We start from the raw sequence: 27999 nt of genomic DNA on the forward strand, positions 1-27999 counted from the left end.
CACGCAAATATTTATGTTGCTACACAACTGTATTTAGTTTATTTCCCTTACTGAGAGGTATCTCACCCCAACTTAAACCATTTCAAGAAACCCAGAAAGACAGGTGGACCGAGCTCTGCGCCATTAAGGCAGTTGTTCTACCCTGCTAAAGGGGTGAGTTTTGGACTAAGGTCGGTAGGTTTTTGATGTAAGATCCTAATTTTATCTTTTAGTGTTTTTGAAAAAAAAAAAAATGGTGGAATGTAAGTAACTCTGGTATTGTATTCTATAATTGGGTTAATGAAATTTATATTTACTGCTGCTTAAGTGTCCGCTGTGTATGACAGGTGTGTCCCCGTTACTCATGGGTTTGGGTTGATTTTGTTATGTTTCAAGTTATTGGTATCAGGACATTTAATGTGGTTGATTATGTAGCAAGTTAAGTAGATCGTTACAATATGAGTGACATCAAAGGGGGAGTGCTATGAAATATAGGTGGATGTCTCCCATATCCCCATGAACCTACCCCAAATATATACACTAATTCATATTCCTATGAACCTGCCCTATATGTCTGCACTAATTCATATCCCTATCAACCTACCCCTTCATCTTCCTCCCCTTCATTTTCCACCCCTTTCCCTATAAAAGGGCACCCTTTCCCTCTCATTTGTGATATACATATAGCATGCTTATATATATTGCATGCTTGAAGTGAGGAGTATATAGAAAGGCAAAAAAGAAGAGAGAAAGATAGAAGTAGAAAGAAAGATGAGAGATATAAAAGAAATAAAGAGATATATTTTGTATAAGGTGAGATCCATATCATATTGTAATTCCTTCCGAAAAAGTGAAGTTTTGATTCCATCCGCCCGTAGATTAGGTATATCTAAATTACGTAAAATTCGGTGTCGTCTTCATTTATTTTTTCTGCTCATCTCTATTTATTTTCCTACATATTTTATAACAAATATACATTATTCCTACCACATTATTTGTTTATTTTTTAATGACTTAAATTCTAATTTGGGCCAAATTTTTAGACTCACTTACGTAACACCAAATTGACCGACAAATAATTGAATTTGATAACCAAATATAAAATTATTATCATAAATCTTCATAGAATTCAACGATTTCAATCAAAAGAATAGTGATTGGGCAACAAAAAGTAACCCCCCCAAAAAAAAAAAAAAATCCCATTGCATGTGAGTTCAAAATTTCAACCTCCATCTCCACTTATACGACAAAAAAAAAAAAAAAGAAGATTGGAAAGAGATAAAACTCATTTGTGGCAGAGGCATGAAGCCTAGCCTCATCTCATCCACAATTCAGTTGGCATGAGGTCTTGCAAAGTCCATCTTGTGACATAGCCAACCCCTGCACACACAACTACTCGACGTGGCCTTTATAATCAAACCCCACCCAATTCCCAACAGTCTTACACTTGTCATGGCACGTGGCACTCTATGATGCTACTTGGTCCCACCACTGATTCCCAGTAGCACTTTTGGTTCAGCCTGTGACCTCGCCAGATCATATTTTCCAGGAATTCTGGGCAGGAGAAGACTTCCAGGGTGGCCCACTTGACCGCTGTGGGCTTCACTAGACTTGATCGACGGTCCTGATTGCGCGGTGTACTGATACACTGTACAATAAGATACACAGGATTGAAGGGCAATGTCGTGAAATGGTCGTCATCTCCTTCACCTCTGGTTACAGAGCAACATTGACTCCTGATCAATTAAACCCTTTCTTTTCTTGGAAGAGTACTCAAAGCCAGTCAAGTTTCGAAATAAAAATCTTCAAATTCGAGAGAGAGAGAGAGAGAGAGAGAGAGAGAGAGAGAGAGAGAGAGAGAGAGAGAAGGAGGTAGGGAAGGAGGAAGAGAATGGGAAGAGCTTTTGTGTATGTGATTCTTGGAGGAGGAGTAGCTGCAGGCTATGCAGCTCTTGAATTCACAAAGAGAGGGATATCTCGTGGGGAACTCTGCATAATCTCTGAAGAATCAGTGAAGTCCTCGTTCCATCTCAATATTTCTCTATTTATAGTTTAATTTGGTTTTAAATAAAGCACTGGTTTGCAATATCCGAAGATTGTTAATATGAATAATTTGCTTCATGTTTTCAGAGTAGCATATTTTTTGTTTCGATATTTGTTTCAGGTTACTTAATGCTTCTTCGTCTTCTTCTTCTTAATGTAAATAGTCATCTTACGACTTCATTTAGTGGCCCAGTGGGGAAATCCATGCCAACTGTCATTATTTCTCGATTTTTGACTATATTGGGTCATCAGTAATGAACAATTGATGAAATTGAACATATGTTAGGTCAATACCCTATAACTTTTCTGAACTTTTAATTTCAAGTTACTTTGGAAATGCGCCCCCTCCCCCCCCCCCCCCCCCCCGGTTTTTTTTTTTAATGCAAGTGATCATTTGTTGAGTTGATTTAATTTCCCAGCAGGGAATCCATTGAAACTGTTCATATTTCTTTCAATTATTCCATAGTCTCCTTGAGTTTGTAGTCAATGAAGTGAACCATCTGATTGCTGAACAATTAATTACTGTCTGAACTTGTCACCTCTGAAGAGCTCTCGGTTGCTCATTTTGTTTGTATTTTTTTGGTGCACAAAACATACTTTGATCTTCTTATAAGTAACAGTTTTAAAGGTTACGATCTTCACAATTTGCATCTTAAATGCCACGCTTCTTCATTTTTGTAAATAAATGTTGATGATATATAATGAAATGTTCAAAATTATGTTAATGAGTAAAATGATCAGAGATGGACTTTATGTTGTTTATTTTGATGGCACTAACCATTTAAGTAAACCATAATAAACTATGTTGTAATTTTTGTGGCCCTAAATTACTGCAACATACGCTCCTTATGTGCTAGATCTCATCACAAATGGAGTTTAAATGTTGAGACCATGCCAACTAAAAGGGACAATGATTCAAGTGTGTAAAGTCTTAGAGAACTTATTTCTATAATAGATATAGAAGCACAAATAATTTAGTTTTCTCACTTTTTTTTTCACCTCCCAATCCTATCGTCATTATTTTAGTCAATTACATTCTTACTTACTTTCTTCCCTCGAGCCAATAACATCTCAATGGGATCTTCTTGACTGTATCCTCCCATACCTCTTGATGAAATTGTCTGGAACTCTAATTCACTCAATTGCTAAGAGCCTAAGAGTAAGGTGGTGGCAATAGAAGAAATCGAATTATCCTTCAAGAAAATTCAAGATTAAGGTAGTTACCCTTCCATCCTTGTTCCATAATTCGAACCCATTCTCAGGTACTATGAATGGATTTGGTGTTGGGTCTAGTATAAGATCAAGTTCAAGCCATGTCACAATTGTTCCTTACTAGTTTGCGCATGGTTTAGGCCTTGGGGTGATTTTAGTTGGATAAATGAAGTGAAAATATTTACATTATAACAACAAAAAATTTGCATTTGTTAACAAAATAGGCAAATAAATCTTTTTTCTGGTCAGAAAATCAACTACAATGAGCTGGTGGGATATTTGAATAATTGCATATGGAAACTGATACATTGTACCATAATTGTTTTGGAAAGTGATCAAAATTATAATTAACCATTCTAATGTCAATTTCCAAGTATGTGCAAGTTTGCAGGTACTAAATTTGTTGTAGCTTGAAGTTAAAGTTACAGTAGACCATGTTTATTTCATTTTCTAAATACGCAAGTTTTGTGTTTTTTATTTTTATTTTTATTTTTATAGCAAACGAAGATGAATTTGTTAGAAAAAGAAGAATGTACATGAAAAGAAATCCTCCTCAACAGAAGAAAGAAAAAAGAGAAAATAAAAAATAAAACAAAACTCAAACATTGGACCAACAAAGCCAACCAATCCTGTTGGGTATCAGAAAACATCACTCCTTTAAAACAACCAGCAGAAGCACACCACAGCAAATCCAAATAATGAATCTTCTCCCATGACAAAGATATGTTCAACATTTTTTTTTTTTCAATCCATAAACCCCACAGGACTGCGAAAATCGCACACATGTATGTGTTCTTGTTACAATACATTATATATTTGATGTTATTTAGGCAGTTGGGTTCGAAGTATTTTTATTGATTGGCTGTTATTACTTCCTTTCTTATGTGTCATCAATTGTCAATTAATCAAACAGAGTGACTGTATAATCCATAGAAATAACTTGTTGCATATCCAACTTTGATTATAAATTGAACATGATTCAACGGGTACAACCATTCAATGCATTTTTTTGAGTAATAGAATTCAAAAACCACCTGTAGTTGTGATTTATAGTTCCATGTCAATATGCATGTTTCATTTTGGGGCACATTTTTTTGTTTAAAAACTTTAATGCATGGTGAGCATCTAGTGACTTAGAGGCCTAAATAGGGGGAAAGACCATATGAGGTGGACAACTGGACATATTATTGGTTCTTGTGCTTTGGGGCACGGGCCTTTGCATTCTCTCTCCAGGCATTTTTATTGACCATGTGCATAATTAGAAATTCTCTAGTTCTTTTGTTATTCAAGTTGATTGATATATTGTTCAAAGATACAAAATAAAACTCCTCGTGTACCTAACTAGAACTGTATTTGTCACAATTTTTATTCAATTTGGGAAATTTATAGATTTTTTTTTTTCACAATCTTATAGGTTGTGCCTTATGAGAGACCTGCATTAAGCAAAGGTTTTTTGCTTCCAGAAGGTATACCCTCATCCTTGAACTTCTTTGACTGATTATATATGCCTTTCGTTACGGTATTGTGCATTTTCTTTCTGCGAGATTTGTTTCTTTGAATATCAGTTTCATGACCTAAATTATCTTGTGAGTTGTGAACTTTTTCTTCATATATTTGTATTAACATTGAGTTTTGCAAATATTTATATGTGACAAGCTCCTGTGACTATCAAATAGGACATTCAGGTTTTTCCTTCTTAGCTTTGATAACCTTGTGTTAGCGATTACCAGTAACACATGATCTCCGTCTTGTGGGGATTTATATGCCAGATAAAATGAATACTTCCACTCATTTTTCTATGTTATCTGATGTCACAAAATCACAAAAATCTATTATAGAAAAATAAAGCATTCACTGCAAAAAGTTGGTGTAAGCACTAAGAATTCCCAATTCAGGGTAAGCTTTGCCTATGGGTAATGCTTATGACACTAAATTCTGTTTCTGTAGCCCAATATTTGATGGTTTAGAACATTGTTTATTGTCAAATTCCAAAGCTGGTTTGGGAAAAATGCTGCAAATTTTTATTTTGAATAAGGAAATCTGTCCTTCGGTCAAGTAAATTAAATTGTCACTTGTACTGGGAAATGGAATGGTATGTGCTCTTACAGGCAAAATGGCAATGGCTGCTTTTTACTCCTCTGTCCTTATAGTTTTAGATGAACAATACGGCCTTCAGAAATGATTTCAAGGGTGTCATCTTACTGCATTTACAGGTTGCTGGAAGTGCTGAGAGAAATTAGCTACTCACAAGCTGATGCATTAGCAAAAGCAGAATATTGATCCATAAATTGGAGAATTCTAGGTCAATCTGTCTAGTCTATATGAAAGGCGTATGAACTATGGAGCTGGGAAAGCTTCAATCCTTGAGATCAAAAGCTGTTGCGTAAAGGAAGGTGGTGTGAATGTGATATGAAAGTGCAAGTACATACAGTGAAGAATATGCAAGATGAATGAAGACGGATATGATTCAAAGTTCAAAGGATGAGAGACTGCAAGATTGTCTTGGAAATAGATATAGAGAGGCTTAGGCGTTCAAGAAGAATTAATTTATAAACTCAACTTTATTCATTCAAAATTTCTCAGCACCTGAAAAGAATTTAAACAAGCCCATAGTGATGCAACATTTTTACTACAATAGTAGCTTGCCACAGTAAGCACTTCAAAAAGCTAAACTATTGACTGGATAATTGTTAAGCTGATGGCTTAATTTATTATTACTAATTAACTTAGTCTCATGTGAACTATAAAATCCTTACAGTACAAAGAATAACCTGGGTAATCAAAGAATTTCCCTTTCATGTTATTATATGCTACATCATTATGCCTTTAAACTTATTTTAGTTGCTTTGTGAATGTGTTAAATCCTATGCCTATTAAAGCCTAGACTCCTAGGATGTAAAGGTTTATTTTCTCAAGTAGTTTTATGATCCCTGAAGCCCACATTGAATGACAAGGGAAATGTAGCCTCATACATGCAAACTTTAGTGTGGCTACTGCTACTAGTGCGTAAATATTTTTGAACTTAAATCTGAGGTCCCAATTCCAATCCTTTCAAGTTATTTGGCTGTCAGGCTTGCTTGTGATGAGACTTATGGCAAATGGTATTAAAATCTTCTTAGAGGGTACCATTGTGTGTACCATTCTAATTGTTACCCACATGGAGAGTAGGTTTCATGAGCTTTTAAAGTGGTAATCTAACATGTTATCAGAGCTAGTTACTAGGAGGTCTTGGGTCCTAGTTTTGTTGCCCATGTTTATTTTGTGGTGTTTAAAAAATTATTAAATTCCCTGTAATGGATGTTATTTATCGTGTTTTTATCTCTCCACATGCGTGGAGTGTTAAAGCTTGATCAGACATTGTTGACTGACAACCTAACAGCTTAAGCTTTTAGGTAAAGAGGTTTCTTAACAGCATGTAGGCTTTCAGGGTTTCCATTGTCCCGTGGCAAACACCTCATGCAGCCTGGGACTGTGGATGCCTTGAGCACTGGTATTATAGATCTGAAATCAATTGAAGATTCAATGAAGAAAATACAGCACTTAGGGTTTGAGATGGAGAAGAAGAGAGGGGAAAGCCCCGTCTCCAGTATCTTGTAGCATATGTACAGTTCCAGGCTTCCCTTTTATACATTAATAATAATGAAAAGACATGGAGGACAAGAATACCCTCACTCACAGCATCTAATTACTAAAATAACATTCTCTTTTGACACTCGCCTTTAAGCTTGAGGTGTATAAATATCACTTAGCCCTCGACTGGCAAGCTTAAATAAAAGCTTCGTGAAAGCATCACCTTACTGAACCATAGGTTTCTCAATGGAGTCCTCACAACCTTCTTCAACAATACCCCCACAAAATGACGATCAACTTAAATGTGCTTTGTCCTCTCATGAAACACTGGGCTGCTAGCAATGTAAATGGCAGCTTGATTATCACCAAACAAATCTATCAGCTTTGTTTCCAAGGATCCCATCCATAATTTCTTGGGACACTCTGCATTTCAGGTGACCGGGTCGTGATATGGGTGCAGGAATGGGTTAGCTACTTGAGAGGTATGCAGTTCTTGTGGGGGTAGGCTTAGTCAGTATGCCATCTTTTGTTGTGGTATACTTGAATCACTATGTCGGAGCACAGTACGTTTTGGATTATTTACTTAGGGTGGAATATAGAAAAGCATAATTGCACCATAGTTGATAGTTCATACTTAAGCAAACTTGTGAGAATAATTGCAGAACAAAGCTGCGTAAAGTAAATTTTGCAAAAGAAATTCCAGATCTTGCAATCCAATGTTCCAATTCCAGCAACAAAAAATTACATAAATATGTTAACTTCCAAAGTTCTGAAGTCCATACAGATTTGTAGAAGTTAGAAGTTAGAATGAAAATTCTAGAAGGTAGAAAGTAGAAACTGCTAGAAGCATAACTAAATGAACCTATAAGATGCACATTGAACAATTAGCAGCTTAATTTCTCATTTTCCTCTTCCCATTGTTCCTCTCTCCAGTTCTTGATTGTTTAGAAGCTCCTTTGTTAGGATGAATGATTGGGGCAGCATTTGAAGCGTTTGAGAATTCCTTGTGTATTTCTTCTTCCTATGGAATGTCAATGTAATCATCCTCTAGATCTCCACCTCTTTTCCTCTATTCTCACACTTGAATCTTTTAAACATGTATTATCTGTATGGACCATTTTTTGTATGTACCATCTCTGTAACTCTCAGAAAAGCGTGATAGTGGATGAATGTTTGAGTGGATGAAGAGCAAGGGATCATTTGGAACTACTTATAAAAGCTTACTTTTATGGGAAAAGTGCATAAAGGGAAAAGTTTTTATCTAAAAGTAGTTTGGGATTACTTAATAACAAATAAGTGCTTATTTAAGTGTAAGCCAAACACTACTTATTGATACAAGTACTTAAATGAAGTACTTTTTATAGTAAGTACTTATTTTTTAAGATGTTCCAAGCAGGGGCTAAGTTATCAGCCCTCAAGCAATTCAACCTATTTCTTTTCACATTATGAATAATTGAATATATGAGTATGTGCTCCAATTTCTCTTAGAGTAACTACTAAGGGGTTGATAGCACTTCTTGCTATCTCTGCCAATTCTGGAGTTTCTGACCATATGTGGAATCCGTTGTCATGGTATCCATTTGTGCCACTGCCATGGCATAAATTCTTTTTTTCATTTGAAAAGTTGCAAATTGTTTACAGCAACATCTTCCACTCTTGCCCATCTTCAACTGTCATTGCAAAGGCATCCATGACAACGAACTTATTTATCAATATTTGGAGCCTTTCTAGCAAATAGCAATGCCTCAAAGAGCTGGTTTTGCAAGATAAAGAGGATCATAAAACTGACGCGTGAGTGCAAACCCAAGGCAACACATAGGGATGTTAATCTTTTCCCATCTTGCCAACACATTTTTTTTTATTATTATTATTTTTTCCATCTCAAGATAAGAATCAGCATATTTGCTGTGTCTCATTGTATTGTATCTCCAAGCATGCTATTCATTATCTTTTACAAATCTCCCATTTTTGCAACTTCACCACTACAAACCTAATCAACAAGAATATTGGCTTCGTAATTGTGAATATCTCCTCCCAAAATTGTTCACTGCATATACTTTAGACAACTAAAGAACCCATAGCCGTTGTCTTCTCATCCCTTGTTTCAGTTATTATTTTTTCCATGTTTTTAGAACAATAGTGGTAGCAAGAGCTTTTCTTCAATAAACTACATGCTTCGATAAAATATAATTGAGGCTGTTGAGATTTTTGATTAAATGAATGATCTAACTCAAAGATAGGTCTCTTCTTCTATTTATAATGCAAATCAAATACATTCTAATGACCATAATACCCTTACTAGCTCTCACTAATTAACATAACACTAACACACTTAATAATAATACTAAAAGACTAAAATAACCATTAACACTCCCTCTTAAGTTGGAGCATTGATATCATATGCTCCTAGCTTGTTAGAAATAAGTTTAACATGAGCACCTCAAAGCTTCGGTAAACAAATCAGCAAGCTGCATATCGGACTTCACACAAGTGGTAGTAATTATCTTTTGCATTAGTTTTCCCTGGAGAAAATGACAATCAACTTCAATGTGTTTTGTTCGCTTATGGAAAACTAGGTTGGAGGCAATATGAAGAACAGCTTGATTAACGCACATCAACTCCGTAGATTGAAAATATGGAAAACCTAATTCTTCCAACATGTTCTTCAACCAAACAAGTTCACACATAGTGTGAGCCATAGCTCTATACTCTGACTTAGCACTTGAATTGGCCACCATAGTTTGTTTCTTACTCTTCCATGAAACCATATTACCACCAACCAAGATACAGTACTCAGTTGTGGATCTTTGGTTGGAAGGCGACCCTGCCTAATTTGCATCTATTCCTTGAATATAAGTGTGAGCCTAATCTCGATATAAAAGACCTCTCCCAAGTGCACCTTTGAGATATCTCAAGATGTGAATTACTACATCCTAGTGACTTGTCCTTGGGGAATTCATAAATTGACTCACAACACCTGTTGCAAGATATGTTTGGCCGAGTGACTATAAGATAATTCAACTTTCCAACAAGTCGTCGGTATCATTTAGGATTAGGCAACAAATCACCCATATTTGGCACTAATTTGTTGTTAGATCCATGGGTGTATCAATCGGTTTGGATCCTAACAGCCCAGTCTCATCTAGCAAATCAAGAACATACTTCTTCTATGACAAAACAACTCCCATACAAGATCTAAATCCCTCTTTACCCAAGAAGTATTTTAGTAGTCCCAAATCTTTGGTTTGAAACTTAGTTTGTAGAATTTTTTTAAGACTTTAAATACCTTGATCATCATCACCTGTAATTAAAATATCATCCACATACACAATAAGAAGGATCCTACCCGATGAAGTATGACGATAAAACACATAGTGATCCACTGCAGACCGTCGAAGGCCAAACTCAAGTACAACAACACTGAATCGACTAAACCATGATCTAAAAGACTGTTTTAAACCATATAGTGCCTTCTTGAGCCGACACACTAAGCCTGACTCCCCTAGAGCAACAAACCCAGGCGATTGCTCCTTATAGACCTCCTCAAGATCACCATGGAAGAAGACATTCTTCACATCTAACTGATGCAGAGGCCTGTGCCAAGTGCCAAAGAGATGAATGGACTAGGGGTGTTCAACAACCCACCCAACCCGACAAATCCGATCAACCCAAACCGAACCAATTCAAAAAAATTGGTTTCAAATGGTTTATGAGTCGGTTCGCGATTTCCCATTTTTCCATAAACCGATTGTACGAGTTGGTTTGCGAGTTTAATGTCTAACCCATCCAACCCAATCCAACCCGCCTCTAATTCATATATGTCAAGAAATTAATAAGGGCTTAGAACTACTCAAGACTTATGAAAGAATGCATATGATAGATTATGAAATTGTCAAATTTCATAGTGTTTTAAATTTTATACTTTTAGTTTTATTTCTATTGCAGTGATGTTTATGGATGAAATTTTGGTTCGTTTGGAAGACAATTGACATGTTTTGTGTTTTATGATTTAATGTGGTTGATAGTATGTTTGTTAGACAACAAATACAATATTTCTTTAATTATTTTAAGAGCCTTGTTTGAATTGTGTTATCAATGAAAAATTAAAAATTGTAAAATACTTATTATATTACAATGTATTATTACATTGATACATTTTTTTTATGAGAAATCTAAGAAGCTAATATATTCAACTTGAATGACACTACTGTAAGTAGCTTTTTCAATGTAACATATATTATTATATTTGGCAAAACTCTCTCACATACATTCCTTTGTGTTTTTCTTTTTCTTTTCTACTTCGTCTTCAAATAAGCTAAGCCACCAACTTGACCCAACCCACCTGATAATTAAACCAACCCAATTTGATCCAAATAACACCTGCAATGGTTTGACTTAGGATTGATTTTTTGCTAAATCGACAAGGTCAGATCAATTGAAATTTCAGGTCCAAACCCCTAGAACAGATGTACTGATGTAAGGAAAAATGTTTAAATAATCCAAACCATGCACTTGAGTAATAATAGGACGTGCCTTCAAACGAGCCATGGAACCATCAGGGTTGACTGTCATAGTGTATGCCTAGAGACAAACTAACAACCAACCACAGACTTGTCGGGAGGAAGAGATACCAAGTCCCAGGTATCATTGTCTTGTAAAGCATTCATCTCTTCAACCATGGCATTCCTTTGCCCAAAGTGGGATACGACTTCTGAAATAGATTTAAAAAGGACAGCAGATGATAGAGTAGTAACAGAACAATAATAGAAGGTTGATAAGTGTTGGTCCCTTAGGAAACCCGAGTGGGGGGGGGGGTGAATTATTATCATTATTTTTTTAATTTTTATGACACTCCTTTCACCGGGGGTCAAACAACACATACAATGATGAGAAATTACAAATGATATATGACTTAGTATTTCTAAGAAGATTGATGCCACAACTCAAGCTTACAACTCAAACTCTCTCAAAGGAATGAGGCTTAAAACTTGAAGAGAGTTAAAACTAATGAAAAGAACTTTTACAAGAAAGTATTCTCTTACGCAAGAACAAAACACTCTATCACTTCAAAATATGGAGGAGAATGGGAGACCACTTTTATAGCGATTTCTCTTGCCCCTCTTCCTTGAAATTGGGCTCATTTTATAGCCAAAATTGTCCACTGGACGTTGGAGAGGTTTTGGCTCCATGTGATTAAAGTTGGAGCTAAACAATCAATGATATGACAAGAAATTTGATTTTCAGGTGAGATGATATATTTTATAAAATCACAAATGGTCATGTAAATACCAAATAAAATTTTATAAAAATTCATATTGACTTTTCAACGAGTCTAGTTTCCAATTAAAAAAGAATCACGCCAATTGGAGTAGTCGATGAAGAGATAAAATTCAAGCACTACAAATATGTTGAGCTACTTTTATGATAGAGGTCAGAATCTGTTGATTGATTTGTACAATTCATAACAAAGAGAATATTTATTTAAATTAAGTGTGCCATATCGTTTTGGAATCCCCATACCATCTACTTTCATATAAAAAAAGAATGAAATATTTTCAAAGTTTCTACAGTAAGAAATGTCTAATTTACTGCAGCATATTTATTTCTGCGTCTGACTTTATGGCATTGCATAATGACCATATTGTATTAATTATTAATCCTACATTATAGCATTGCTTCAAAACGTCTACATGAAATTTTTCTGGAAAGAATGATGAGTCTAGTTTTATATGAAATAATATTACAATTTTTTGACTCACGTTGAATAAAATATAGAATTAGATTCACAAATAGTATAAAATTATAGTCTGACTTTTTTATTTTATTTATTTTTTATTTATTTTTATTTATTTTTTATATGCCTATTTTTAAGACATAGGGTGCACTTTTATAAAAACACACATTTTAGCTTGAGATATATAAGAGTCAAATTGAATGTTCTTGAAAAGATTTATGAGTTAATTTTTAAATATAAAGGGTCTTGTTACATTTGGAGCTTTCAATAAAAATATATGGTCATTTTACTATATGATACTCAAGTTGGTACATTTGCTTTCTAGCTAAGTATTAACATACTTAGCCCTAAATACCAAAAATGATTTCCATATATAAACATAAAAGGAAATAACTATCACATAATAATTCATGGAGCACAAACTCAAAAATGATTTCCATATATAAAAATAAAAGAAAATAACTATTACACAATAATTCATGGAGTACAAATTCATATAACACATGCACTAATTCTTATTTAATGATTTCCATATATAAACATAAAAGAAAATAACTATCACATAGTGATTCATGGGGCACAAATTCATGTAACACATGCACTAATTCTTATTTGTTTTGTCATCATCAAAATCAACATGAAACCTAGTGGTCTAACAATAAGAAGTCATAGAAAGCATAGTTGGAGATGGGATGTTGTGTACATGTGCTTTTACCTTTCTAGACAGCAATGGGAGGATCAACACTCTAGGAAATATGATCATTAGATGAGGAAACCAAAGGGCTGGTAGTAGAAGCTAGAGGGGACTCCCTTCCTTGGGGCTGCCCTTGTGAATACGCCTACAAATTAGGATGATCAAGATTATGAGGACTCAAACTACATGGAGACATTGGTGGTTGATTGGGTAAGGAAAGAGAACTTGTATTTGGAAGATTAGGCAGAGGAAGAGACTCATTGAAATTAGAAGCACTCAGGGATTGAGTGTAGTAAGATGTAGACTTGAAGAAGGTAACATTTGTAAAAACAAAGAAAGGATGCAGAGTAGGACTATAAAAACGATATTCCTTTTGAGTATATGAGCAGCCCATAAAGTCACATTTTATAGCATGAGGATCCAACTTATCCACTTGGAGAGTTAGTTGATGAACAAAGGACACATATCCAAGGACAGCGTCCTATTGATAGGATAGCAAGCAGTAAGTACAACATCACTCGAAAACACTTTAGGTACATGCATTTAATAAAGTAAGGTGCAATTGATTAACACTTTACCTGAAATCTTAAGCTATTAGGTTGTGGGACAACAATGTATATCAAGCTTCAACACTCCTCCACACGTGCAGCCCGACAGCACGTGGAGAGATAAACACATAATAAATAACATCCATGATAGGGAATGCAATAATTTTTTAAACACCAAACAATAAATGCGGGTAGCAAGACTAGAACCCAAGACCTCTTGGTAACCTAGCTCTAATACCATGTTGAGATTATTGATGAAATGATAGACCTAACTCAAGTATAGGTCTCTCCTTTTATTTATAATACAAATCAAATACATTCTAATGACCATAATACCCTTACTAACTCAGACTAATTTACATGACACTAACACACTTAATAATAATACTAAAAGGCTAAAATAACCATTAAAAGAGGCAAATCTTGTTTTTTCCACTTATAGACACTCTCGTCTTGATTGAATTCAAAAGATTGCTGAGCATTGTGAATGGTTCATTAAGTATTTAACAATTCGCTTGTCTAGGTGTTTTGTGGCCAATCAAATGCATTTGCAAGTCTTTAAAAGTCAAGTTGAGGGTCTGAACAACACAAAGGAGATCAGGGAAAATATGTTTATGTACCTTTTTGATTTCTTTCCCTGCTGCCTTGAAAATTGCAGCATTGTCAATGATTACTTGGAGAACATTTGATGCCCCTACTTCTTTGATAGCCTTGCACAATTATTCTGCAATAAAATAAAAAGTTCTCTTAGTTCCTGCAGAGTCATCGGCGTATGTGAACGTAACTGTTGGTGGTGATGACATTATCAATTGTCGGTGCTTGACATTAGACCGCCTGTCAGATACAATGGAGAGCCCTTGATTGTATCATGAATCTTTAATAGGGCCCAATCCTTCTATACATTTCTTTGACACTCATATAACAGTGTAGTTCTTGCCTTCTCAAATGAAGGGGCTTTATGCGCCTTTGGTGCTCTATTAATTGCTGTAACCATCTCAATAAATTGTGGATTTTGGAGCACATTAAATGGAATCCCATTAGCACACAGCCTCCTTGTTACTTTCATATCAAATGCATCTCTTTCCATTATTCCAAATGCATCCGCAATTGATTTAGCAACCAATAGTCCGTCCATTCTGGTAAATGTTGAATATGCTGATTCTAGTTTGCCGTATTACACTGCTCTGTATTTTTTTTCCCCCATATTCTGCAGATGCAGAACACTTAGCTTGAAGTGGGAATCATGGGACTCTTGAAGTTTGAAATATGTTGTGGATGTCACATAAGTAGTGAAGATATAAAGGAAATATGATGTGGATGACACATCAGTTAAAAGTGATGTAATTAATCCAAATTTCATTTCAGGACTGTACTTTAGGTCATGTTGGATTCGGTTAGGTCAACGTAGTTGCGTTACAGTTGGCTTTAGGATTGCAAAATGTTCAAATTTAGTCCCTTCTGTTAATTTAGGTGTAATCCTAAGAGGGGGGGGGTGAATTGGGTATTTAAAAATTACTTAAGAATATTTTATCACTTAATTCCTAATTTAAGATTTAACAAAATAATCACAAGTCAGGGAATACTTAGATTTCAATTTATTACGCTATCTAATAAAAGTAATTAAAATTGATATCTTAACAAACTCCGTGATACCCAATTAATCCTCAAATGCATGTAATATTTAGCAACATACATACATATAAGATTGACAATTAAATGCAGCGGAAATTAAAAGGAGATGAGGGAAGAGAAATGCAAACACAGATTTTTACGAGGTTCGGCCTACCCCGGCTTACGTCCTCGCCTTGAGCAACCCACTCAAGGAATTTCACTAATTTGCTCCTTTAACTGAGACGGAGCTTTCCTTTATAGTCCGCTGCTTACAAGAGGCGTAGTTTCCTCCTCACCCCGTTTCACAACCCGAACCGTCAATACAATAGATAAATTAAGATTCCTGAAAAACTCAGAAGCTTCTCACAAGCTAATGAGTACAATAAAATCCTAATACATACTCAGATAATATAACTTGAAACTCAGTTGAATGTATGTAATATGTTCAATGAAATCTTTTTGCAAAAAATGATGAATGATCGTTATATAAAAATATGTATGACAAATATGCTCCAAAGGTCTAATCAAATGTATGATCTTTATAAAAATATTTGAACGACAAGTTTTCTTCAAAGATCTAATCAAAGATTTGATCTTTATGAAAGTATTTGAACGACAAGTTTGCTTCAAAGATCTAATCAAATATTTGATCTTTATAAAAATATTTAAACAATTAGTTTTCTCCAAAGATCAAATATATTTAACAATAACAAAGCTGAGATGAAATCTTTGAATAAAGAATAAACATGATAGTTTTCAAAGATTCAAAACTTTAGCAAATCCTTTTCTCAAAGAAAATATTCACGTAACATATATATATATATATATATATATATATATATATATATATATATATAAGAACTCATGATCTGGCTCTCAAATAATATTTCACAATCAATTTGTGAGAGAATAAAACTTTGAGAATAAGATTGACTATCAAAACACAATACTTTATTTACCAAACCTCCAAGAACACGATCTTGATTGCAACAATAATGCTCTTTGGTCTTTAAAATCAACGTAAAGAATGCTCCAAAAGAGTTTTTAATCTGATAGAGTGTAGGCAAGAGTGTTCAAGAGTTGTGCTGAACTCCATTTTAGGGTTTTTAGGTTTAATATTTATAAGCATGGTCGGCAGATGGGTGCATCTTGACCGTTGGATCAATCAAGATATATTTTAGTTAAGAAAATTCTTCCCGTTGTGCGCTGGAGCATCAGTCTGCCCGACAGACTCGTCGACGAGAACATGGGTTCATCGACGGGTGGACTGTCTGAAATTTTTGAGCTCTCGGTATTTTCTCATCGACGAGAGCAAAGCATTCGTCGCCAAGTGGCCTTTATGAATTCGTCGACGAGGCCTTTATTTTTCAAAATTATTTGCCTCTAAAATGTCCATCCAACCTAGAATTAATGTAATAGATTTTTCATGAAATACATGAGTCCTAAGGTCAGACTAAGGTCTTTTTGAGCTTCCAACTACATCATATGAGATATGTAAATACAAGTAATATTAAATACTCATTACAATTGAAAACTTGAAGCTTCTTCATCCTTTTGCTTTTCTAATTCCATGGAGTGTGCCAAGTTGTATATGCTTTAAGTTCCTCATGACTTCCATAACATCCTTACCTTCTGTGCATGCTAAGTAATGATCCCGTTCACAATCTCAATGCACAAGTAAGATACTATGTGATTTGTCATTATCAAAACGGGATTAGAGTCATAGAGTCAACACCTTCAATAGAAAAAATAAAATATCAGCACCCACAATGAGAATGAGATGAAAGTTTAGTCCCCTCTGATGTAATTTACTGTTGTTTTATTTTTATTTTTCTTTGAAAAAATTTTGGATGATAGTTCTCTTTTATGGGCTTTAAGCCCAACAACATATTATACACTCTAGTAAAATTGTCACTCTATTGTATATGAGATTATTTAGTGGAAACTTTGACCATGTGATTTGATTTTGTAAAATATTCTAATAAGGAGAATTTAACTTATGTGGGAACATCTGCATAATGGTGACTTGTAAGATTCAGTCTTCAACTGAACCTCTTTTTTTGTTATCTTTTTGCTAGGAAATTTTTCAGTATTAAGTAGTGAATGCTATATAATATTTCAATGGAGTATATAATCTTCTGTGTGTGTGTTTTGTATATTTTTGGATTTGGGAGTAGTACTCCAAAAAAACCATTAGCTCTCCATCATAAATTTTTTGAAATTTCTCTCTATCTCTCTCTGCTCTTAAATTTTTTTTTTTCTTACAAGTGAAAATCAATGGTAAAGTTGTCATTTATTGCATTAAAAATAAAAGTGGGGTGCCAGCCTTCCTTTGCTTTTTTATAAAAAGTCACTTTATTGTTTCAAACCTTTAAAAAATAATTGAAGTCGATAATGCACATTCAAAATTTAATTTTTTAAAAAAATAAAAAAATATCTGCATGGTAAATGTAAAGAAAAATATCATCGGTAGGTTTCATATCTGGGTAAAAAAATGTATTGAACAAACAATCAATTTTTACAAATTTCAGTTTTTGTTTTTTTACAAAATTTCAATGAGAGAAATATAACTACAGCACTATTATTCTTGACTAAATTATATAAATTATAAGCGAACAACAATAATTAATTAGTAAATTAGTTTATTTCTTTTAATATAAATTATTGTGTTAAATTAGTTTATTTATTTTAAATTATTAAATTTGTTTTTAATAATATTATTACACTATTAAGTAAACAAATTTGTTGGACTCTTTAAATAAACAAGTTAATTTAAAAAAAATTTAAATTCATGATTACTAGGGTGAATGTTTGGCATTCCTTTCCACTACTGGTAAACAAGAAAAGGAGGGGGTTGGATGTTTAAATTCCTTGTTCACTTCAGGGTAGCCCTGTCAAGTCGGGTGGTATATTCCTCACTCAAACAGTCTCTCTCTCTCTCTCTCTCTCTCATAGTTTTCCAGTGGAATCCGTCCATCATTGCAGCAAGCCTGAGAAGTTGGCCTGCCAGAGCCATCTACTCTCACTCTTACAGGCTTCACAGGAGCAAAAATCCCTGTTCCCTCACCGTCAAGGCTTTGCGGCAATTTTTTCATAACGATTTCACCTTCAAAAAATTCCTTGTATGAGCAAGATTACAGTCATTTGCATTAATACAAATTGACACAAACGTTTGCAATTTTCTTACAGTTTGTTTTGAAATTTTTTAATATTATCATATAATTTTTATAAGAAAATGGTTAACTGATTTTGTATTGCTGATTTTAGTGATTTGGATCCCGATCCTTGTTGATTTGTGATGCTGTCGATTCTTGAACTGGTACATCCGATCCCGATTGCAATTCCGTGGGAGGTGGGGGTGTGCGGCTATGATCCTATCACTGACTTAAGATACTTCAACCACATAAGCTCACTCATAGTATGAGTCATAGCTTGGTATTCTGTTCTCAGCACCAGTAGTTTGTTTCTTGCTACATCAAGTAACTTGACTACCACCCACAAAAATGCAAGAATTGCCATGATGAACTACCGTACCACCTTTGCCACAACAGACATCCAAACATCATCCTCATCCTCCAACACTTCCCTACCATGGTTAAGGGTATAGTGCTGAGAATGACTAAATTATTGCCAGAAGAAGATGAGAGCAATCTTTGGTGATCCATTGGATTCTAGCATATGCTTCACCCATTAATGACTCACATGCAAGAATCTAATCATGGATGGCTTGAAGCTCATGACTCAACAGAAACTTGGCAGCCAAGAACTCCACCCTTTACCTTTTAATCATCTCAATGTTGGAACTAACTCGTTGATAGATATTGAGTTCCTTACACATGCCCTTTAGAATGCTATAATTTTAACTGATTATTTCTCGCATCACATTCTTTTTCTTTCTATATTTCATTTTTGCAATGTTTACAAGTTTTCCTTGCTGAAATTTTTGATGTGCAGCTCCTGCACGCCTTCCATCATTTCACACTTGCGTAGGTGCTAATGAGGAAAGATTAACTCCAAAATGGTACAAGGAACATGGTTAGTATTACTTATGTTACCTTGTTTGCTCCTAGTGTTCATGTAAGTTGATGCACCATTGCTTGTTGCTAATCTTTGTGCTTAATATGTGCTATGCCTTTTGGTTTCAAGTTTAACTAATTTTCTTCTTGGAGTCAATGTTTGATTTTTTCTGTAATTTTCATCTAGTTCAATACTTACCCTATGTTGGCCTTGGATTTAAATTTGTATTGGATTTGGATCACATGTAATATAAAACTGTATTGAAAATTTGTCCAAATCTACCCAAATCCAAATCCAAGGTCCGAAATCCATGCTTCCAAACACAGCATTAGTGTGGTTATTATCAAAATTTTCAGCTGATTATAGAATGACAAAGCTTTAAAGATGTAGCATTCAAAACAATTTTGATATTATGCTAACGAACTTTAAGTGCTTCATTTGATATTTGCATAAATACATGGATAACAAAATGTTCTTGCAAAAAAAGTTTCCAAAACTTAATTTAGTGTTCTTTAAGTCCAAGTGACAGTGTGGCTGCACCTTTCTATACAGCTGATGATACTTCGGATCCAGCAGCCTTTCCACTGTTCTCACTGATTGGTTGATGAAATTTGATTTAATGTCTGGACCTTGCTACTTTATTGTCCAGTTAGGAAAAATTAGTGGAAGAGTTCAACAATGGGTCTTAAGTATTACTTCCCACCAGTCCGAAGTTCTTTCATCTGATTAGATAAAGAAAGTGGAAGCTAGATAACTTCAAAATATTTATTTCCTTAGTATCATTGCCTGATTCTGGAACCTGCATACTTTATTTACAGGTATTGAACTGGTTCTTGGAACTCGAGTTATGTCAGCTGATGTGAGGCGGAAAACACTATTAACAGCAACTGGAGAGACTATAAGTTACGAGATTCTCATCGTTGCAACAGGTGCTCGGGTATTGAAACCAATCTGTAAATGCTGTAATATACCTTTTGTTGCATTTGATTGTTGCGGATCTTCTTAGTGCAGTTAAATGCATTTCTGAATCGAAAAGAAGGAAGCAGTTTTGCCTTGGAAAAAGTAAAATTTACAGTGACAGTAGACAGTCTCTTTGCACTGCATCTGGTAGCCCTTGTGGCAATATCATATTTCTTGAAGAAACTGATATTACATAGGAAAATTAGATAATATATCAGTTCTAAGAAAATAATTCTATAATTTGGATCACGTTTTTTTTTTGTGCACATTTAAACTCTGGATTTGGTCATACCTAAAAATAAAAAGGGCAAAAGACACAAACCTCTCTGGAGGTTTGGCAAAAAGACACAGACCTCCCATGAGGTTTTGTAAATTCCCTAGACCTTCCTTGACACTTGATTTTTGAGACACTTATACCCCCTCCCCATGCTTGTCTTTTTGCCAAATATAAGGAGAGATTCACGTCTTTTTGTCAAACCTTAGGGGAAGTTTGTAAAATTTTTGAAGTCTTGGAAGGTCCACATCTTTTATGCAAAACCTTTGTGGAGGTCTATGATATTTTTAAAACCTCAAGGAAAATTCATGTCTTTTTGCCAAACCTCAGGGGAGGTTTGTGTCTTTTTCCTAAAGTAAAATGAAATCATAATATCACCAATATGAAGAAGTTGCCTAGTTTTAATCCCTGATTGAGCTGCTACTGTGTTTGTTGTACAAATTAAGTTCAGATTAATCTTCACTAAATACAAAAAGGGAGTGATTACTTTTCATCTCTAAATTGTTTCTGCTTGTTGAATGTAGGCTTTGAAGCTTGAAGAATTTGGAGCAAGAGGATCAAATGCTGAGAATGTGTGTTATTTACGTGATGTAGCTGATGCAACCAGACTTGTTAGTGTGATGCAGGCTTGTAGTGGTGGGAATGCTGTTGTCATTGGTGGTGGCTACATAGGAATGGAATGTGCTGCATCTCTGGTTACAAATAGAATAAATGTAACTATGGTATTCCCCGAAGCACATTGCAGTACGTATAACTATTCTGAAAGTGTTACTGCTTTGTCATCTTAAATGCCTTGGTATGATAAATTTTTCAATGTGGAGTTTGATCATCTTGGGAACAAGACACTGTTATTTTTATGCATCTCCATAGCATTTGGAGGCATAAATTCATATAACCAAGTACTTACAAGACCAGTTATGTGTTATTGCCAAATTCCATTGCCGCATTTTGATTGCCACAATGTCTAGAATTGTATCACATAACTGAATTTTATTTCAAAAGTGCATTGACATCGGTTATATTTCAAGATCCTAGGCTCTGTGCTAATGACGCGTCGCAATGAATTGTGGTTATCAATCATTGTTTCTTGCAAGATAATTAGGTCACTCCATAAAATTATGACGTGTTTGGTTCAGGTTATTGAATATGGTGTTTGGGCATCTCATTCCTCAACATGGGGTGCCTAGACATCTTTGACATTTTTGTTGTGTCAGCATATTGGATTCTGGTAATTTATGAGTGATCTCTAGTTGTTTGTGATGTAGAGTTAGGGATGGAGAAAAGAAGAAGAAAAGAGGATAAGGAGAGAAGAAGAGAATAAGAGAAAGAGGAGATAATCAAACTGGCGGTGTATAAAATAGCCTATATTCTTCTAACGCTTCTGCTCAAAGTGGAGGTGTATAAATATCACCTAACCCTACCTTGTTACAACCACTAGACAACATCGGCTTAAATAATACCTTCGTGAAAACATTGCCTAATTGATGAAAAGAAGTCCTCACAACTCTCTTAAGTTCAGTATCCCTCATAAAATGACAACCAACTTCAATGTGCTTTGTCCTCTTAAACCTTGGGTTGCTAGTAATTTAAATGGCAACGTGATTAAAGAAAACATATCCATGGCTTCATTACCAAGAATCCCATCTTTGATATAAGAGACTTCAACCACATAAAGTCATTCACAGTATGGGCCATGGCTTGGTATTCTACTCCAATACTAGATCTTATCCGTAGTTGGTTTCTTGCTACGCTAGGTAACAAGATTGCCTCTTATAACATCTTCAATAATCAACCAAGCTAGCCCAATCTACATTAGAGTATACTAGTTTCTACTACATTTATGTAACAAACTTCTACTAGGATAATTTTTGAGATATTTTAGAATCCTACAAAGAGCATCCCAATGTGGTTGTGTGTGTTTGTCATAAACTAACTCACCACCCCCACAACAAAGGATATGTCAGGTTTACTGATGGTCAAGTAGATAAACTTTCCAACCAACTGCTATATCGACATTTGTATTCAAAGTTTGGTCCAACATTTTTTAGACAACTTCGTATTAGGAACCATAGGAGGGTCAATTAGTTTAGCATCTAACATATTAGTCTGACTTAGCAAGTTCTAGGTTAATTTTCACTGAGATATTCAACCCTTTTGTACACCGTACAATCTCAATACCAAGAAAGTAATGCAAAGTATCTAAGTCTTTGATTTGGATTTTTTTCTTGAAGCCGATATTCTGCATTCTCACTCTGATCACTACCAGTGATGATGGTATCATCTACATTAATTGTCTTGGTTTTTTTAGACAGAGACCAAATTATTATAGTAGTAGGACAAGAACAAATGCAAAGGCCACCATACCAAATTTGTCAAACCAAGGTCGAGGAGACTGCTTAAAACCATAGATGACCTTATGCAACCAACATGCCTTACCATCCTGCTCCCAAGCAACATACCCAAGAGGTTGCTCCACGTATACCTTTTCCTACAAATCTCCGTACAATAAGGCATTCTTCACATCCAACTGGTACAACGGCCAATCAATTGGTTGCCAACGAAATCAATACTTCCAACATTATTTAGTCTAGCAATAGGAGAGAAAGTTTGAGGAAAATCAATGCATATGTTTGACTGTACCCCCTTGGCAACCAATCGAGCCTTAAGTTGTTCATTAGACTTGGAAGATATTCGATGGTGTAGACTTAACAACACCATAACAACTCCTTACTAGAAGATGTCCTAATATGCTTTCCTAATTGACACATAGATAGAACACTCAAAATAAAAAATAGACTAGTTTCTAAAGAGATGGATGACCCAAACGAGTACGCCACAAATTTGGAGAAACACCATGGGCAGAAATCAAGGAAGCCATATGACAAGAACCAAATCTACCACTACCACCATTGAAATAGTACAAACCATCCTTCTCTAGCCTTCCATGAATCCTTTGAATCCTTTTCTTGAGATCTTGAATGAACGAAGGAAAGAATGTCACAGAATTGTTATGAGATTTAGTTAATTGACAAATTAATAACTTGTTCAAGGGAAATTTTTAGGCACATATAACATAGAGGAAAGAGGAGTAGAAGGAAACAAAATAATATTGCCACAATCAGAATAACCTTAAGTGTAAAGTAGTGGGTTTCAAGGATTGAAAGAAATTAGGACTAACTGTCGTATGAGAGGAGGCCCTAGAATCAATGACACATGGTGAGGAGGATGAAGAGGCAAGATCTCCGACCGTATTTGAATGGGCCGCAGTAGGACTATATGTAGAAGACTGAGTTTGGACTTATTGAAACATGTGGAAGACATTGTTATATTCCTCTTGGGACATGGTAAATAATGTACTCAGTCCCCCCAATAGAGTGGCCAAGTGCACTTGAAGTGTCAACACTAGATTCACCCTCAGCAAGAGACTTATTGGCCCAAGTAGGTTTCCCATTAATAACGATCAATGGTATGATTGTCCTTGCCACAATGTGTACAAACTTTGTTGTCGTCCTCCAACAGTTCTCCTACCACAGTTGGAGGTAAAGAAGAAGCTTGAGAAGAAGACTGAGAGGCATCTTTGGTGATTCATTTGATTCTAACATACGCTTCAGTCATGGATGGCATGGTTCATTGGCAAGAATATGACCATGGATGGGTTGATGATAGTAGTCAACCAAGAAAAAAACTTTGTAGCCCAAGAACTTTGCCTATTGCCCCCTTAATCATTTCAAACATTAGAACTAACTGGTTGATAGATGTTGAGTTCCTCCCACATATTTGTCAAAGTGCTACAATTCTCACTCATGGACCTACCTTCTTGGTCATATTTGAAAAACTTCTCAATTAGGTAAAAAACATTAGTTTGCTTTTTATCTTACGAGAAGCTTTCGCAAAGATCATTCTACACAGCCTTGGCTTTTGTATGAAACATCACATTCACAGATGGTTCCATGCTATTCCATAACCACACAAGCTATATATCATTCTCTTTCGTCCTATCTTCATAATGCTTGGAGTCTAGGGACAGGGGAGAATGCAGCAGATGCTTAGACTTTCCTTTTGTATTAATATATAGATGTGCTGCCGTATACCATAACAAGTAGTTTGAGGATCCAATCAATTTGATGGCTATATTCTGTACATTAATGGTAACAGCTGAAGCTGTCTTTTGTAGAGGCCATTAGAACCACCCCCAGTACACTACAATCAGCAAAAATCTGTATTGGGAATGAACAACACGCAACAATGCTGGGGTTAGCACAAACTAGCAAAGAACAGTACTTCAGACCATAAAAAGTCCAGAACTTCAAGAGGAAGCTATGACTGCAGATCTGAAGTTACAATATGGAGGAATCACTTGACCACAGAACAGGGCGGATGACAACAAAGCACTGCATGTTCTCAATAAACAATGTTGCAGCAGCTATAGGCACTATGGCTGGCAGTAATTAGAAGCGAGTGCAGGCAAGAACAGGAAAAAGAGTCATTGAACACTAATCGAAACCAACCAGAAATTCATACAAGATTTCAAGCAATCGGTCTTGAACACACGCAGTATGAGAACGGCACAGAACGAGCCAATTGAACATCAGAACAGCAGCAGCATATCTGAACCAGTATGTGAATGATTTCACATGAGCAAATTATGACAAATATACAGCATCCAAACAAGGATGTTGCAAAGCCTACCATGGAGGAAGTATGTCTCAAAAGGACTCTCAGACCAGCCAAACAATTAGATTTGAGAATTGATCAGGGATGAAAAATAGAGCATCCAAAAAGAAAAACAGAGTGTTCAAAATAAACTCTGATAAATCAGTTTTAGAAGAGAACAGTACTCCGGTATCATGTTGTTAAGTTAGAGATGGAGAAGAGGAGAAGAGAACAGAAAAGAAGAGAGTAAGAGAGTAAGGGAAAAAGTGGAGAAAATAAAACTGGTGGCAGTTTCCTGGAGTCTAACATTCAGTTCCAGGTCTGCTCTCTTAACTATTAATAATGGAAAAATTGAAATACAAAAATACCCCCACTTACACCACATAACAACTAAAATAGCCTGTTCTCTACTAGCAGTTTAGAAAAATAGGGGTATTTGTATTCCAAATTTCAGTTGATCAATTTGATCTCATCTCCACCACCAGGGAATCTTGGTTACGGGGTATCTATAGTCTCTAGGAGGAATGGGGATTCCTAGTGGGAGAGAACTTGTGAGGTTACTATAATACAAGATTATTATTGGACACGTGAGATCTTCAATCAAACCAAACAAAAAGTTTCTGGGAAGATCCCAGTTTTAAAAGGACAACTTTCAACCATTTTGAAGGTCTTAAACTGTTTTCACCGAAGTATTTACATCACTGTGCTCAAGCTCTACTGTGTGGTATTGGGTTTTCTGTTAGTCAACTTTTTTCAGGCTTTAAATTAGCCTGCGTAAACTCATTTGAATTGCTCAAATCATTTCGAATGCCATGTGAAACAAAACATAATGTTTTCATTAATATGGAACCATGGATGCTTTCTAAATGCGTGTCTATATCACAAGCAATTCGTATAAATCAATTCCTAGTTATTTTTATATTTAAAAATTATTTCTGCTTTTCATAAAATATTTAATTTGTGTATGATTCATGAAAATATTGTGCCTAAAATGAAGACGTTGACGTTGAGTTTTGCAGTGGCTCGATTATTTACGCCCCAGATTGCAAGTTATTATGAAGAGTATTACAAGTCAAAAGGAGTAAAGTTCATTAAAGGGACTGTTTTGTCGTCATTCGATATCGACTCCAGTGGGAAGGTAAATTTCTCATTGGAAACCTGGGGTAATGTGGCTTATGCCATTCAAAACTACAACATTGTGCACCTTGGACTGACCAACTCAATTTGCAGGTTACAGCTGTTAATCTCAAGGATGGGAATCAACTACCCGCAGACATGATTGTGGTTGGAATTGGAATACGGCCAAATACAAGCCTGTTTGAAGGCCAACTTACTTTGGAGAAGGGTGGGATCAAGGTGAATGGACTGTTGCAGTCAAGCAACAGTTCAGTTTATGCTGTCGGAGATGTGGCAGCATTTCCTGTCAAACTGTTTGGGGAAAACCGCAGGCATGAGCATGTTGATGCAGCCCGAAAGTCTGCAAGGCATGCTGTCGCAGCTATAATGGAATCAAACAAAACAGGTGAGTTTGACTATCTGCCGTTCTTTTACTCCCGAATGTTCACATTGTCTTGGCAGTTCTACGGTGACAATGTAGGAGAAGTTGTTCACTACGGGGATTTCTCGGGAAATACTTTTGGAGCTTACTGGGTAAGTAAGCGGCAGCTTGTTGGGGCTTTCCTCGAGGGTGGTAGCAAAGAGGAGTATGAGGCTATAGCCAAGGCCACCAGGCTGAGGCCAATGATCGAAGACTTGACTGAGCTTGAGAGGCAGGGAGTATGTTTTGCTTTGGCAGTCAGTCAAAAACCACCACCTTCACCACACCTTGAGGTTGGTGGTTCTGGCATTCTTTTGGAGAGACCAATATATGTTTGGCATGCAACCGCAGGTGTTATTTTCTCTGCATCGGTGGCTGCATTTGCATATTGGTACGGGAGAAGGCGCCGAAGGTGGTGAAGGAGCTTTCCCGGCGCTGCGGTTCTGTAAACTCATGTTGTAGCATGGGTGGGGTAAGGTGATTACCACCAGATAAATGAGTTGGAGTGTTACTGATAACAAACCCGCAAAAGAACAAACTGTTATTGGCTGTAAAATTGTATCATCATTATGATATTGTAGAAAATTCTCATTTCTGTGTTACTTCTACCTTGTTTCTGAGTAATGTATGTCTGTACATTGTGCAAAGTCTGTTGGTCCCCAGATTAGCAGCCATTTGTTGGGTGAATCCTTTTAAGCAGGTGAAATAAGACAATTCAGTGCAACTAACTTCATTCCCACCAAGAAATAAGACAATTGAGTACCTGGGTATGTTTCTATTCAAACATTTGGAAGTGCTAGAGGAATAAAAATCTCCCATAATTTGAACAAAAAGCAGATCAATTTGATAAGTTAAGTGGACAATTTAGCCTGGTATAATTGAACCTAATTAGAAGTACACTGAAAAGACTAATAAGAGGCTAATTCAATAGATTAATTGAACCAAAAGCAAATCAATTTTGATAAGAGAAAACAGAAATTTGGTATTATAAAAATTATGTATTTAAATAAAACAATTTGTGAATGTATATATAAAAAATACTTTTAGGCAGTATTTAAGTGGGTGGATTTTAAGATTTTGGATTTATATTTGTATGAATTAAATCTTTACAAATCTAAATCGAAGTCAATCCCACAAATCTAAATTCACACTTTAAGATATCCTTTA

The 27999-nt window shown here is 35.5% G+C and overlaps 1 protein-coding gene across 1 annotated transcript; it reads left to right on the forward strand.

The window, feature by feature from the left end:
• Window positions 1–1526: 1526 nt before the first annotated feature.
• Window positions 1527–27479, forward strand: LOC131168479 (monodehydroascorbate reductase 4, peroxisomal). The gene is made up of 7 exons (XM_058127936.1): window positions 1527–1990; window positions 4649–4700; window positions 19346–19426; window positions 20227–20345; window positions 21167–21386; window positions 26315–26433; window positions 26526–27479. Exons 1-7 carry the CDS (start codon window positions 1871–1873, stop codon window positions 27249–27251), a joined length of 1437 nt encoding a protein of 478 aa, XP_057983919.1. The 5' UTR covers window positions 1527–1870; the 3' UTR covers window positions 27252–27479.
• The last annotated feature ends 520 nt before the right edge of the window (window positions 27480–27999 follow it).

Source organism: Malania oleifera, chromosome 11 (assembly GCF_029873635.1).
Source record: "Malania oleifera isolate guangnan ecotype guangnan chromosome 11, ASM2987363v1, whole genome shotgun sequence".
Taxonomy (NCBI): Eukaryota; Viridiplantae; Streptophyta; class Magnoliopsida; order Santalales; family Ximeniaceae; genus Malania; species Malania oleifera.

Bases quoted from the DNA above. Each gene is read 5' to 3' on its own strand.
- LOC131168479 (XM_058127936.1), top strand. From the start codon at position 1,871: ATGGGAAGAGCTTTTGTGTATGTGATTCTTGGAGGAGGAGTAGCTGCA. The intron at 4,701-19,345 runs GTATACCCTCAT...TTTGATGTGCAG, and splicing joins AGGTTTTTTGCTTCCAGAAG to CTCCTGCACGCCTTCCATCA. The intron at 20,346-21,166 runs GTATTGAAACCA...TGTTGAATGTAG, and splicing joins TCGTTGCAACAGGTGCTCGG to GCTTTGAAGCTTGAAGAATT.